Source organism: Populus trichocarpa, chromosome 6 (genome assembly GCF_000002775.5).
Source record: "Populus trichocarpa isolate Nisqually-1 chromosome 6, P.trichocarpa_v4.1, whole genome shotgun sequence".
Lineage (NCBI taxonomy): Eukaryota > Viridiplantae > Streptophyta > Magnoliopsida > Malpighiales > Salicaceae > Populus > Populus trichocarpa.
In genome coordinates, this window is record NC_037290.2 from 13,157,611 (window position 1) to 13,173,132 (window position 15,522).

Sequence of the window (15,522 nt, forward strand, 5' to 3'; positions counted from 1 at the left end):
TTATTAAAGGTTGTCAATTTTGTTCTATTCTGACTGCAATGGTCAGTATACCTTGTACCTTTTTAAAAAGAAGACAAAGTGAAACAAATTTCATCTCTCGGGTTATTCTGGGTTTCATGCTCAAATTTCAGTCTAGATGTTTTGGGTTTACTTAGTTTGTTTTGGATAATTAATATTTTTTTCTCTTCATCACTCAAGGAGTTTTTTTTTTTAAAAAAAAAAACCTCTTACCACTTCGTCCTCAAAATACATGAAGTTAAATCCTTATATACCGAAACATGGATGATGACTCTCAATGATGATGATGATAGGGGGGGGGGGGGGAAGGTTGTCCTGCGTAAATAGATAAACTAGACAAAATTATATTCTAGCAATTATTATTATTTATGTTTAACTGCGTATTTGATGTTTATTGACCAATACCAAATTTAGACTTTATAAAATGAGAGAAGTAAAGTTTGGTTTTGATTTTAGAAAGGTATTTTCATAAGTGGTTGGCTGCCTTTAGATTAAAGGTACATTAAAATCCAAACACCTGTGAGTGGTTAGATTTTGACAATTAAAATTTTATTCGTCATGATAAATGATAGTTGTTTATCTATTAAGATATCTTTGTCTATTTTGACTTTAAAAGATTCAATGATTTATTTTGATGGCAAAGATAAGCTTAGTTAAATTGACTATTTATTAAAACATTTAGTTGATGATTTTTTCTATATGCCACCAAAAAAGATCATTATTTGTATGTTAATGATGAAGATGATATTTGATTTATATTTCTCTATAATTTATTATAAGTTTTTACTTTGATATTTTGTTTTTATTAAATTATTTTAAGTTAAAGTTTTCAGGTTACTTTATTTTTAAATATAAATCAGAAATTAATATTTTAAATTAAAGTAGATTATTGGTACTTGTTTCCGAAAGCAATGATGAACAAGTGTTCTCCCTATAAGTTCCCCTCAATTGCCGAGCGCCTTCCACCACCCCCATCCCCACCCTTTCTCCTCCTTTTCCAGGTAGTAACTCCCCTCGTTCTCACCGTTCATTTCTCTAATCTCTGATCCAAAACACCACAACCACCACCAAAAAAAAAAAGCAAAGAAAAAAAAAATGGATGGACCCATATTCGTAATTGAAGCATCCGAAGCCGAATCGATGGCAAAACAATCAGGCCTCACAGTCCTCCAGCTCCTCCCAGCCCTGGTCAAATCAGCCCAGGCCTTGGCTCGCCCGCCGATATCCGACTACCACGTGGGTGCCGTCGGTCTTGGATCCTCCGGCCGCATCTTCTTGGGTGGCAACCTAGAATTCCCTGGCCTCCCTCTCCATCATTCTGTCCACGCCGAACAATTCCTCATCACCAATCTCACTCTTAATGCAGAACCCTCCCTCAAATACATTGCTGTCTCCGCCGCCCCTTGTGGCCACTGCCGTCAATTCCTTCAGGAAATCCGCCACGCCCCTGATGTACAAATCCTCATCACGGGTGATAGTACTAACAACCAGAGTTACAAGAATGATTTAGCAAATAAACAACAATTTGAGCCCTTGTCGTGTCTTCTACCACATAGGTTCGGACCTGATGATCTTTTGGATAAGGATATTCCCTTGCTTTTAGAAACCCGTCATAATAACTTGTCGTTTGTAGGTGATGCTTTGTTACCAAATGGTATCTGTGCTTCTTTTGATGATCTGGAAAATGAGGCTTTAGAGGCTGCCAATAAGTCTCATGCTCCCTTTACTAATTGCCCATCAGGGGTGGCGTTAATGGATTGTGAAGGAAAGGTTTATAGAGGGTCGTATATGGAGTCTGCCGCCTATAATCCCAGCATAGGGCCGGTGCAGGCGGCTTTGGTGGCATATGTGATGGGAGGGAGGGGTGGTGGGTATGACAGGATTGTTGCTGCTGTGTTGGTGGAGAAACAAGGGGCTAAGGCAAGACAGGAGCAGACGGCGAGATTGCTTTTGAAGGAGATTTCACCCAAGTGTGAGCTTAAAGTGTTTCATTGTGGTTCCAGCTCCAGTTTCAATGGTTGTAACAATCAGAATTCCTGTTGAACATTGCTGTCGATAATTACTCTCCTATTGTATTTGTGTCATAAAATCATCTGTGTTGTTAAGCTGCAGTGCTGATTTATTGGTCAATGAAAGTTGCAAATAATTGGATTGAACCAATCAATGAATAAAGTTTCTTTCTTTTTCTTGGGAAGGAAAGCTTTAGATCTTTCCATTACCAAATCTAATGATTGGTGTTTTCTACAGTTGAATGCCAAAATTTTGCAGCACACAGATCTGGCTGGCGGCTGGCAAAGCACATTTCTTTCCTTTCTTGTTTTCAAGCCCCTAATTGTTCTTTTTCTATTTATGGAAGAACGAAACTTTGAAGCCGAAAAATACAAGTATAAAACATTTAGACTCACCAAACCTCCGATCAATTCTCTTCTGGTGCTTGTGGAGGAAAACCTGAGGGGGCTGGTTAAGGGAACGAACTGTTCCTCCTTGGCCATCACAGGATCCGAACTTAGGCTAATAATATACATGAATCAAACTTCTCATGAATCCTAAATTCTGATGCGAATGTGCTTTGTTTTACTGCACCGGAGACATGGACATAGTTTTGATGATGTGTGTAAGGAATAGAGTATACCCTTGACAGAGAAAAACAAGAAAAGTTCAACATTGAGATAGCAGACCACCAAACCAGTTAGGTAAGTGTGTGTTTTTTGAGAATTATTGACTTGTGCTTGCCCCCACGACGATTAGCCCTCGTTTTCATCATTTCAATAAGCAAGTTTTGAAGCGTGAAAAACAGGGGGCGTTGCCGAGCATTGCTTGTACTAAAGAATTATGATTCATTACTTCGCCGCCCCCCCGCCGGTGGTAATTCGGTAGCAAAATAGAAAGAATGCCATTATAAATGGATGCCCGCTGAGGGTTTTTATATTGGTTGGATGGTTAATGATATTTGATTTATTTTTTAATTTTTTGAGTTTAAATCTTAGAATGAATATTAGAAAAATTATTAATTTTTTTAATATATTTAGATTAATATATATGAGAGCTGTACTCTTGAAATTATTATTATTTTTTTAAAAAAATTGATCTTAATTGAAATGTAAACTAATTCAATAACCATTGTGTTGTACTTCTAATATTTCTAGTTTTCCATTCAACTTGCTTTATGGGATGATAATTTACGGAGTTAAAATTGTGTTGTTAAACTTAAGTCTTAATTTTTTTTTATTATAGATTTAAATTTTAAATCTTTTTTATTTTAAAAATAACTCTTCAAATCTTTTTAAAATTTGGAAAGGGATCTAACTTTTATTTTGCTCCTCCTTTCCTCCTTCACTTATGTTTCATTCTCTAATCTTCCTTATTTTTTTCTCATTTTTTTTATTTTAACTTTCTATTTTGAAAATATGACAATAAAATAAAAATATTAAAATATCAAAAAATAGGGACATTAAAAGATAAAATACATCAAAAACATGTTTTTTTAATTTTTTCTACTTTTCATGAAAAAATAGGGGTAAAATATTAGATTATGACATCATTAAAAATGGAATCTAGCTTGTATTAGGAATGAATACCTCTTTATCATATATCAATATCTATATAGGTTTAGAATTACTTACGCAAATAAGATTCAAACTTGATAACAACATCAATAAAGCCAAATACTACTATAAATTGTGACTAACCCCATATATTCAATTTTCTATAAATTTATTTATATTTTTCTCCTCGGAGAGTTCTATAAGGATATGAACTTATCATGTAGTATCAAAACCAGAAACTCTACATGCTAGATGGAGATAAATGTGAGATGTAAAGACTTAAAACTAATTTTAGAAAAAAACCCTCCTAACTCTAATCTAAGGCTATTATAATGAGGTTTTTTTGTTCTCTTTGTACTTTTGACAACTCCATGAATGTAACTGAATTTTCTTAACATCAAGTTCCTGAGTTTATTTAACATATATGAAATCAAACTTTATTCATTATATGCTTGCTAATTATTAAACAAGTGTTTTTTCTTTCTGCATAACTCTTTACAACTTTGAAAATGTTTGTTCATAAATCATCTAGCTTCTACATCATTTGTAAATAGTAAAAATAACTCAAGTTTCTAGTATTACTAAGAAATTACATCTGAAAACTTATATCATATAACAGAAATAGCCAAACTGTTAGGCCTAAAATATAAACAATAAATCTAAAGTTCTATTACACTTGCGATTTCTAGGTTAATCCTATAATTTCTTTAAGAGTCTCATCTTTTATTTTATTTCTTATGTAAAGCTAATAATTGTTCAGATATTGACTATAGATTGATAAAAAAAAAAAAATAGATGGTAAACACCTTCTTTAAAAAAATTAGCAATAGTGTATGGACCATCTCAATTTTGGGATCATTTGAAAAAATTTGTATCTTTATAGCTAATTGGTAATATGGCCTTTCCACTAGATTACCCACTAAAATGTTCTTTGACGACATTCTATTTGTAAGATATTTCAACCTTCTTTTTATGTATTAATAAGTGATCTAATACAATACTCTTCTCTTATCCAAATTATCTAACTCTACTAACATAGCAAACTAATAACCTATGAAGTCTATATCACATTACACAGCTCTCCTGAGTAAATAAACTATAAGTTTCATGGGTAATATAAAATCATGACCATAAGTTAAAGTAAATGGTGAAGTTCCCAAGATAGTTTTTTATAAAGTGTTATACGCTCACATTACCTCTAACAATATATTATGTCAAATCTTAGGATTGTTTTTTACCAATTTGTATAAGTTAATAATCAAATTTTTATTCGTCAACTTAGCTTGCTCATTGGCTTAAGTATAATGAGTAAAATGGATCATTTTTAATCTACACTCTTGAATGAATTGTTTTGGTATCCTTCCTAGTAATTAAACATTGATCCTTGATCAATATATATTACAAAATTATAGATGGTTTTTTTTATGAAATTGATCATAATTTAAAGGTTGATTAATCGATAATGAATAAGTTCAGCGTATTTGATGGAGTAATTTGTAACTACTGGGATGAGTCCTTTTTCTAAGCTTTAAAATGCCATAATTTAACTATTGTATTAAGCTTGTTTGATGGCACATGCTAGATTATACCAAATTATAGGCATGCTTAACACCTTTTGCTTTTCATAATTAATGCAATCTTTGGTTATTCCTTACCAATGAAAGTCATGGTTCATTATTGATCATCAATGTTCAAAAGGATGATGCTACGACGATAAAAGACTATTTTATTTTATAATCCATGTTAATCAAAGTCATTGATTTTCATATTGTTTCCTCTCACTAAAAGAAAAAAAATCTCTCGATAAGGTTTGTGGCCATTACATGGTATGGAGTTCGTGTAAGATATTAACACTTATATTCATTAACTATCTATTTTATAATAAGTAAATAATCTCATGTTACTTTGACTTGTTATGTTATGAATTTTAAAAGTATTTCTAAACCTATGCATAATTGTCATGGAACAAGTTCAACTATAATAATATTGATGTTTTATTCTAGTTCATGGTTGATACCGAGGCATAGGTAATCAATTAAGAAATTAGCCAAACCTTAGCCTTTAACTATTTTTCATAGTATGTAATGTAAATTTAACAAAATGCTATATTCCACTCACCAATGCGACCTCATAAAAAAGGTCTAGATAACATGTACATTATTTAGTGTGTTTTGCAAATTACATACACATTTGTTGGTAACAAAACTAACAAAGCTCTACACATGCAAAGAAAAAGACAAACAAAATTTATCTATTATATTATAACAATTTTCAACATCTATGAGAACACGATTGAGATAATACATAACCTACTCATGTCTAACTTTCTTTTTTATGCTAATATTATATCAATTGATCCTTGCATAGCAACAACGTATAGCCTTACAGATTTTCTGATTTTAGTGGGTCAATACTGGAGGTTTAGTTAGATAAGTTATTATATTTTTTAAAATAGTTTATTGCCTTTTAATCCATTAAAACTCATCTATGTTATTTCCTTTCAAGAGCTTTGTAAATGGTATGATCTTTCCTACATTGTTCGACATAAGCCTAAAAAAATTGATTTTCCAATAAAATGATTTAACTCTTTCTTATTTTAAAGAGCTTGTTTTTCCAAGATGGCCTTTGTTTTGGTTTTATCCACCTCTATTCCATGTTAATTCTCCAGAAATCCTAAAATGTTCCATACATATACACCAGAGACACTTTTACCATCTTTAGATTATGTGCTCTCATGTATTTAAAAGTAGAACATAGGCCACTATTATGTCTAGCTTTAGATTTTGATTTAACCATAATGTTATTGATTTATACCTTTATATTATGGTTGATCAAATCATGGGAGATTAAATCCATGGCCCCTTTATATTTATCACTAGCATTTATGTACTCTCATACATTTCTAATGAGTAATTACATCTAAAAGCAATCTTTGATATATTGTCTTTTTCAATGAATATCTTATTATAGCTTGAATAGTCATCCATAAATATAAGGATTTTATTGCCAACTACTAAATCAATCAACATAAGAACCCTTCGCATTGAACACTCATGCTTTAGAGTTGCAAGATTAAGGTTTCTAAAATCTATGCAAACTCTTAGTTTAATATTCTTTTTTAATACTAGCATAATGTTACATATCCACTTAACATACTTAACATATATTATATTAGTCTAATAAATTCAGCTTCTAAAATTCATTTAATGTCCTTCTTCACATGCTTAATCACATCTAGAGCCATTCGTAGAGATTACTTGTATGGCTTGAACCTAGGCTTAATTGGTAATGGATGTTTGACAGAACTTACATCTCAACCCAGCATTTCATAATAATCTTAGGAATATATATATATATATATATATAGTAGCGACACAAAATATGTTTAATAATCATCTAATAAATTTGCACTTACACAAATTGGTATGATCTTGTATTTAGTCCCTATGTTAACTTCAATCAACATATCATAACTTTTAGCATGTTCATCATCTATTCTCTTGAAGGCACGATCATTTAATAATCTTGATCTAGTTTTGTTGAACAAATTCTTTCTTAGACCTAAGATGTGTGCAAGCTTGATTAAAAGTCTTATAAAATGTAAATAAATCTTAATGACTCATTTATTTCCATCTTTCAAATTCCTAATCAATATTTTCTTGTTGTAAGTTGCTTGATCAAGCAAACTCTTTTATTAGTCATTCTATTTCTATTATTTCCCTGCTAACTAATAAGTTGATTGGGCGACCGATATCATCTATGCTTATGAATTGGATTAGGTCAACATCATTGTTATATAGTCATACTTCTACCATCTCTAAATTTACTACAAATAGCTTGTCATATTCCTTAATAGTCTTAGTTAACCCATTTAGTAGTCAAAGCATCAATGTTTGATCTAGGGATGATGACACATGTATCTTAGCGTGTATCCAATCTCCTCCAAGTAAAATGTTAATTATAACTTGTCTTTGCAAGGAAGTTGTCTTGAAGGTCTTGTGCCCGACTATGAGATTGACATGTAGCATTCCATTAGTATATCTAACATTAATACTTTAGAAAGAAACGTATCAACTATGTTTTGACCAGTCTTTTTATCAAAGTTAGAGGCATTATGTCAAGTATTGCCCCATTATTATCCGCCAAGAACCTCAACACTGCTAACCCATTGAAATTTAGAGTCGCATATAAGGGTTTAAGTTGGTGGCTCATGGCTACTATTAGCTTTGGGAATTTTAAACTCAGTCGGTGGTCGATTACCGATTTTGATTGGTCAACCTCCATAATTTCTATCATTATTTTTATTTTGTCTTCACAATCACTATCAAGACAACATAGTTGACTGGGTTTGCCTTCAAAAAAGAGAGAGAAAACCATGTTTATTGTATAACATCATCACGGTCACTCAACTCTATTTCTCATAAGGTATTTCCAATATACATTAACAGTGGAGTCAGCTTCCCTTCCAATGTTTAGCGGGCCAACCTTGCATAGTATTTAAACCGAGATCACAGTTAATGGATTATCACACCCTGTCTAGGAAATAAGAAATTCAAGGTCTTTTCTATTCTTTATTTTTTCATGCTATAAGATTAGAGCATCGTCGATTGTATTTCTGGAATGCGGATTGAGATTCGGACATGGACCTGCTGACAACGACAAGTTAGTAACGTTCACTAATATGAAGACATGATCAATACAGCAACTAACGAAAAATAAATTTCTCAGCCTCTTGATCATGTAGACTGGAATTGGTAATGCAACCGCTAATAGAAAACGAACGTTTGCCACGATCATATTCAGATTTTGAAACTTCATTTCCGATTGAGTTATTAAGATACAAATATCATAGCCAGGACAAGAATGCCAATGAATGCAAGCGCGATGGCAACTTCGGCGAACTATTTTCTTACTAAGAACAATCTGAATATACACATAACAGTAGGTAGCTCACCATGAAGTATGTTATTTGAAGCACCTTTGCACATATACAGACAAATTCTTAAATTAAGAGTTGTATGTTCATGTAGATCCTACTGGCTTGTCCTGTGACGCTGACACAGATTCAAGAGTCAGCTCTCCAACTCCCTTGGGAGGACCAATGCTGCAACGGGCTGTGTTGTGCATCTCAATAGAATCTTTTATTTTTTGAAACTGCGGATGATTTTGAGAAGAACCACATGTAACTAACAGTCAATATCAGCAGCACAAAGAAAATTATTCATTAACACAAACCGCATTTTCGCTCAAGTTAATAATTATAGGCTGTTATCCCATCCCTACTGTAAGAAATGAACTAAATCTCAAGCAATTAGAAGATTCCTTATTCATTTGTCCACCATATGGGGTCTTCCTAAGCTCTTCTACCACACCAGTTAGAACTTTCACCATGTAAAGTTGTTTACTACCGATAAATGAATCAGATTTTAATATCCGATCCACTTCTTCAAATGCACACTCTGATTGTGTGCCTAGACAGGATAAAACCTTATCACTAGCTTCATGGTTTCTCTATGATGGTATCATTTTTCTTTTCTTCACCTCCCACATCAGAAATAAAACCTTATCGCTGGCTTCATATCTTATCATATACTATGGACAAGTTAATTGGGGAACTGCTGCTTCTAGAGTTGAGTATGAGTGTTGACAAATAAAGACAAGCATTAAAAAAAAAAAAGAAGAAGAAGAGGTACTTACCTTAGCTAGTGAACATGAAAAAGATTCAAGTTGTCCATGGGCTCCTCGATAGAAGTGGAAATAAGGAAGCACCTTAACATTCAAACTTTTGCACATAGGCTTGTTTTCATCAAAATTGACTTTCAGGAATAAAATTTCAGGATGGTCTTCAGCTGTTCTGCAGAGCTGTATATCCATCACAAGAAAAATTTGTTAAGCTACACCAAAAACAATTTCTAGAAACAGTTCAGAACCAATTTCCTCTATTCTTACATTGTCTCGTGCATCCAAATTCATAAAAGACAATGTTCTTTCCACATAAAGTAATAATTTACATACAGAGGCCACGGTTAGCAATAAATATATGATAAAGAAGAGAAATGATATCCAGAACTACTGTGATTCTTTTTAAAAATTAATATACCAAAGATCAAACTCTTCAAGATGAGCTTTTACAGCTTCTTAATTTGCATTGTTGCTCACTAAAATAAATTGTTTAATATCAAGATTTACCTTTCAGATCCCATCATATGTGTGCACTAAAGTTCAATGAGAAATCCACATTACTAACAAATGACATAGTACCTCACAGAATTGTTTCCAGTTAAAGGTTACTATGTGATATAATAATAATAAAAGAAAGCATGAATTGGGTGCCTCTATCATTTTTGAAATGTTTGGCAATACCTTAACTGCTTCTATGATAGTTTCACATCAGGACCATCTATTCCAGTCTACTTTATCAAGGTGGCAAATGAGTTTGAGCCATCAGATTTACTGCTTTTTTGCATCATATTCAATAAAATTTACAAGCTCTATCGTATGCCCATCCCCAACTAGTTTGCGATTGAAGCTTGGTTAAGGTATATTTTCCATCCCTCAAAGAGATGGATCCAGGATTGAAGGCAGGGGGGGTGCAGGCAACAAAGTAAACTAATTTTCTCCAAACTAACACTTTTTGGAGGAAGGGGACCAAACGGTCATCTTTTTGAGGGAGAGGAAGGAAAACCTCCAACCACTGGAGGATTAAATATGTTGAGAAAAACATATCAAGGACAAAAGCGAGCACAATTTTAAGGAATCAAACTGAATTTTTTAGAAAGTAACATAATGTGGATATGTCAGTCATCACTTTAAAGTTTGCTTAACGGTACAACACAGAATCCTCAAAACTATAAGAGATGGTAACCAGGTTACTGTGAGCAATGAACAAGTTTAGGAATGCAGGAACCAAATGTCAAGTAAAAAGAAGAATTACCTTGGGAAATAAGGCTCGACAAGAAGCGCACCAGGTCCCATAAAATTCGACAATTACTAGCCTATCCTCAGCTTGACTTAAGGCACTCAAAAATTCATCTGTCGAATGAATGTCCATCATATTTGGTCCTGCATTCCTCTCCCACCATTTTGGTTGGTCAGTTTCAGCAACAGTTGCATGTACCTGAAACAAATCGTTCAAACAATGAATATCTGGAACAAAATTGATGTGCTGTGAAACACGGAGAAGGTCAGTAGTTGGTTCTCTGTGGGTAATTAACAAGTGACATTAATTAATCTACGTCAGAGGCAATATGTGATTTATGCAAGGAATTCTAGATACTCGACTAACACTCTAACTGCAATGTAAGATCCTAGTTTGTGCACATATCATATCATCCTCCCGAAACGTTGTTCAGGGCTATCTAGTCTCTTTTAACCATTCATGCAAGTGTGAGGTAAAAGAGCAAATAGGAAGAGTAATAAATTCAGTATTACATGACAAAATCAAAGAGTTTAGACAACTGGGTTGTCCACAATTTGTAGAAAAGAGAAGATATAAAAAGGGGACTCGTAATTCAAACGAAAACACAAGAAGGAGAAGAAGAAGAAGATTGTACCTTGAAAGAGAGGAATTGGTCCCTGGGAGAGGAAGAGAAGCGAGAAAGAGAGATCCTCTTATCTGAAAAATTAATCTGATTATGAGAGAGGAGGGGTTGGAGAGAAGTAGAGTTGTTGGAGGCTAGCAGATAAGAAGGGACGCGAAGCGAGCGAAAGGATGGTAATCCAACCACATCCGCCATTTACACACAGAAGATTGCTTGATTCACAGATAAGATAGATTTTGGAGGTGCAAAAACAGAATCTATGTAGTAGATGATTATTATTCAAGGGCTACTACATGAGATGAGGGAAAGAGAGAGTGAGCTTTCAGTGGTCTCTCCCTCTCTCTTCTTTTGTACCGCCTGCGCTCCCTCGACAGCGAGTTTTGTGTTTGTGTTTGTGTGAACCAGATCGTACCAACAATATACTTCCACTTGTGTCTATATTTTTTAATATAATAATACTTTATAGGTCAATTTAATGTCAAACCTGTAATTTTTTTTTTAAAAAAAAATACCCAATCAAGCCTCTCTCTTTTTTTCCTTAAATGTTCATCAACATTTTTTCTAAATTTTCTTTAAATTAATATATTTTTAATGAATAAATGTGCGCATTAGATTGAAAATGTTGGTGTTTATTAACTTTTCTATGATTTGTTTTTTAAATCAACACCATTTTAGTGTATAGATTGAGAAATGTTGAAAACATTTATTACTTCATTATAAAATTTACAAGTTTTTTTATTGAGAATGAGTATATAGATGTTTTCAATTTAATTATATGTATGAATGGGGAATTACGGAGAAAAACATACATGATTATCAAATGAAAAAAATTAATAGGAAATTAATTTAATTTGTCCTTATTTTTTATGTATACATTCTCTATATTTTTTTAATTAACGTGAGTGTCCAGGTCAGCTTGCGTGCACCTCGACTAATCCCACGTGCCCTGAAGTTAACGATCATATAAGCTTCTAGTGGCCCTGAGGTTTGTGAGACTCGAACCGGTGATCTCTAGAAAATAAACTTATATCCTAACCAATTGAGCTATATTTTTCAGAGTTACATTCTCTAAATTTTCTATCCAAGTTTAATTGCTACCAATTTATTTCTAGATATTAAGACATTCTTCGATCTATCTTTATCTCATAAATTCTTATTTAAATTGAAAAAATACTCTTAAGTGAGAAAATAAAATCTAACTTATTTTTTTTAAAAAAATAACCATGGAAAAACAATTCATTTTTCTCAAATTTACTTATTTAAATCATTAAAAGGGCTTTGATTTTTTAAGTGAGTATTTTTTCAGTTTGCATGAAAACATCTACTAAAATAATAAATTAGAGATAAGGATAGATTGATAGCAATTGGAATTGTAAGAACAAATTGGAGACTTAAGCTAAAATATAAAGATAAATTTAAATAATTCCTCAAAGTTTAAGAAAGATATTACATTTATATATAACACTCCTAATTATAAATGCTACTACTTTTTTTTTTTAATCTCTGTACAGAGGCTTCTATTTATAAAAGATTATTTGTAGATTATATAAAATATCACAACTTGTTTAACTAAATATTTTGCTTAAAACATTTCTATGGACGTTAGATTAAGAAAACCAATGATAATTTTTTAATCCCTTATACGAATTTGAAGTTAATTAAGTTTTAAAATAACTAAAATTTAAGTGTTCAACCTTTGATTTTATTATGTTTTATTGTCTAACCTTTTTATGCAACCTATTTCAGTAATTGTTTTTTTTTCTATTTTAGTGGATTTTATCCCTATAGACTTTTAAAATACGAAATCGGTTGATATTATTTTATATTGACATGAAGCAAAACCTTTTTTTTTTTAATTATTGAGAAAAAATAAAAAATATATTAATTATATATAAAAATATAAATTCAAAACAAAAAACAGTAAAAAATAAAAAAAAAATCTTTTTATGAAATGATGTTAATATTACTATTCTTATCATCCAAATAAGATTGCAAAAAAAATTTATATTCCAAAGACATTTTTCATCACTCATCTTATTTCATCTTGGTTAAAAATGATATTATTTCTAATATACACAAAAATAACAAGAAACAAAAGCAACATAAACTTTTTTAAAATAGGGTCACAAGATTATAATTCAAAAATTTATTACTCAATATTTTCTCTTAGCAAAACTTAATACTAGATCTCTTTTATGATGTTTATATGCTAGGAAAAGTCATAAATAAAGCTGGAAGAATAATAAAAGAGTTTTAAATCAAATAAAAAAAATCATAAATCAACTAAAAAAATATAGCAAATCTCAAATAGTAACTTATAGGTCTTATTTGAAGGCTTTCCTAATGACTAGAGGCAATGAAATTTTAAACCTCGGTAATCTCCTACTAACATTCCAACTTGATCCAATAGTTGGATCCACATTTATGCTCGTTAAAATAAAATTATGACTTAGGAAAAAATCTCTCACATCAGTCTTCCCGTGTTAATGCCCTTATGCTCTACCGAACTCTAGCTTATTGGTATTATATAATTAACCGACTCAAATAAAGTAGGTAAAAAATCAATTCCTAAAATACTTTGAATCTTTGTAGAACTGACATATTTGAGTGGTTAACTTCTAATTTTGTTTCTCTTTTTAAAGTTCACCTTATCTCATGTATCTTGAAGAAATCCATTGAAAACCTCTTTAAATCTTTGAGCCCTAAGTCTTGTCATTAGACTAACTGGAACCTTTAACGGATCTCTTGGTGTTGCTTGGATTGCATCATTCCCTCTCTTTTAAAAAAAGGATTCATACTCAAATCATCACTTGCATCAAATAAAAAGAGATGAATTAAATATTGAATGTATCATTAACAACATACTAATTTAGTAGATTTGTTTTCTTCAGCTTCAACTGATCTCCATACACTTGTCTAGGTGGCAATGGTGCAGGCGTATATGTTTTCCCATCATTTTCTAGTGTATATCTATTTTTAAAATCATCATACTTGACCTTCCTATCAAATTACCAAGGTCTTCCCAATAATAAGTGTGCAACATGCATAGGAACAACATCACACAAAACATCATCCTTATATATCTATACTAAAAATGAGTTTAAAACATGTTCAGTCCCCTAACTTTTTCATATTCATTAAACCATTAAAGCATATACGATGAAGCATGCTTAGTACTAGTCAAGTTTAATTTTCTAACCAAAGTTGTGCTAGCAACATTAGTACAACTATCATTATCAATAATCATACTACATACCTTATTTTTAATGTGGCATCTAGTATCAATAATCCTTTTTACTAACCTGAACATTCAAAGATCTTTATATAACCAATTATTCATCATTAACAGTATATTCAACATCATTAGCATCTTCAACTGCTGGCATGTTTTCACATTCAGATTCATCACTAGATGATTCTACTTCTCTATCATCTCTCAAAATCATAATCTTTTTATTTAGACACTCTAATACATAATGTCCAAGTTCTTGACATCTAAAACACTCAATACATCATTTATGCATTTGCTGAACATTATTTCTTTTTTTTTCATCCATTGTCGCAACTTGCTTTATGTATTGCTATTGGGGTTCAACAACTTTAGGTACTTCTATTGGATTAGTTTATGCAATACCCTCTCTTCTGAAATTCGATTTCCAACCCTGAGAGAATTCTAAATAATTGCATGGTCTTGCATTAACTTTTCTTTTCAATTGTTTTTCCATCTTTATAGTCATATGCACCATATATTTAATTTCTAAATAATATTGCAATTCAACCATATTAGCATTATTTATATTTAAACCATTTAAAAACCTAGTCATTATAGCTTCCATATCTTCTAAAGCATTAACTCTAATCATGACTATTTTCATCTCCTTAAAATACTCAAAACCTAGTCATTATAGCTTCCCTATCTTTTAAAGCATTAACTCTAATCATGACTATTTTCATCTCCTTAAAATACTAAAAACCTAGTCATTATGGCTTCCCTATCTTTTAAAACATTAACTCTAATCATAACTATTTTCATCTCCTTAAAATACTCATCAACACTCTTAGAACCCTAAGATAAAGATTACAATCTATTATATACTTTATTATAGTAATGATTAAGGATAAACCTCTTCTTCATGACTACTTCAATATCCTCTCATGTGTCAATGTGTCTTTCTTCATTACACCTCCTATCTGTAACAAGTTGATCTCACCAAATAATAATATAATTAGTGAATTAAATTACACCTAGTCTTTCCCTCCAAATATCAATGACAATCAAATCCAAATTCCACCTTCTTTTCCTAATCCAAATAAGCCTTTGCATCATTCTTTCCCTGAAATGCTGGAATTTTAAGTTTTATGCTACCCAAATTATGATATAAACCATTGTGATCATTAAAATTAATTCCTTGGCTAAA

General features: G+C 31.6%; 2 protein-coding genes across 2 annotated transcripts; one reads left to right on the plus strand and one right to left on the minus strand.

Annotated features, from left to right (window-relative positions):
- The first annotated feature begins 978 nt into the window (after positions 1 to 978).
- LOC7484670 (cytidine deaminase 1) lies at positions 979 to 2,246 on the plus strand. The gene has a single exon (XM_002308260.4). The coding sequence runs from the start codon at positions 1,114 to 1,116 to the stop codon at positions 2,059 to 2,061; it is 948 nt and encodes a 315-aa protein (XP_002308296.1). The 5' UTR covers positions 979 to 1,113; the 3' UTR covers positions 2,062 to 2,246.
- A 6,087-nt stretch (positions 2,247 to 8,333) lies between these two features.
- Positions 8,334 to 11,511, minus strand: LOC7497620 (thioredoxin-like 2, chloroplastic). The gene is made up of 4 exons (XM_002309187.4): positions 11,117 to 11,511; positions 10,498 to 10,680; positions 9,261 to 9,425; positions 8,334 to 8,717 (listed from the first exon to the last, which is right to left on the minus strand). Exons 1-4 carry the CDS (start codon positions 11,297 to 11,299, stop codon positions 8,586 to 8,588), a joined length of 663 nt encoding a protein of 220 aa, XP_002309223.2. The 5' UTR covers positions 11,300 to 11,511; the 3' UTR covers positions 8,334 to 8,585.
- Between the last annotated feature and the right edge of the window lie 4,011 nt (positions 11,512 to 15,522).

Excerpts from the sequence above, each read along its gene's own strand:
- LOC7497620 (XM_002309187.4), bottom strand. The coding sequence starts at position 11,299 with ATGGCGGATGTGGTTGGATTACCATCCTTTCGCTCGCTTCGCGTCCCT. Across the intron at positions 9,426-10,497 it reads GTCGAGCCTTATTTCCCAAG|CTCTGCAGAACAGCTGAAGA; the intron begins GTAATTCTTCTT and ends ATGGATATACAG. Across the intron at positions 8,718-9,260 it reads TTTCATGTTCACTAGCTAAG|TTTCAAAAAATAAAAGATTC; the intron begins GTAAGTACCTCT and ends AATCATCCGCAG.
- LOC7484670 (XM_002308260.4), top strand. The coding sequence starts at position 1,114 with ATGGATGGACCCATATTCGTAATTGAAGCATCCGAAGCCGAATCGATG.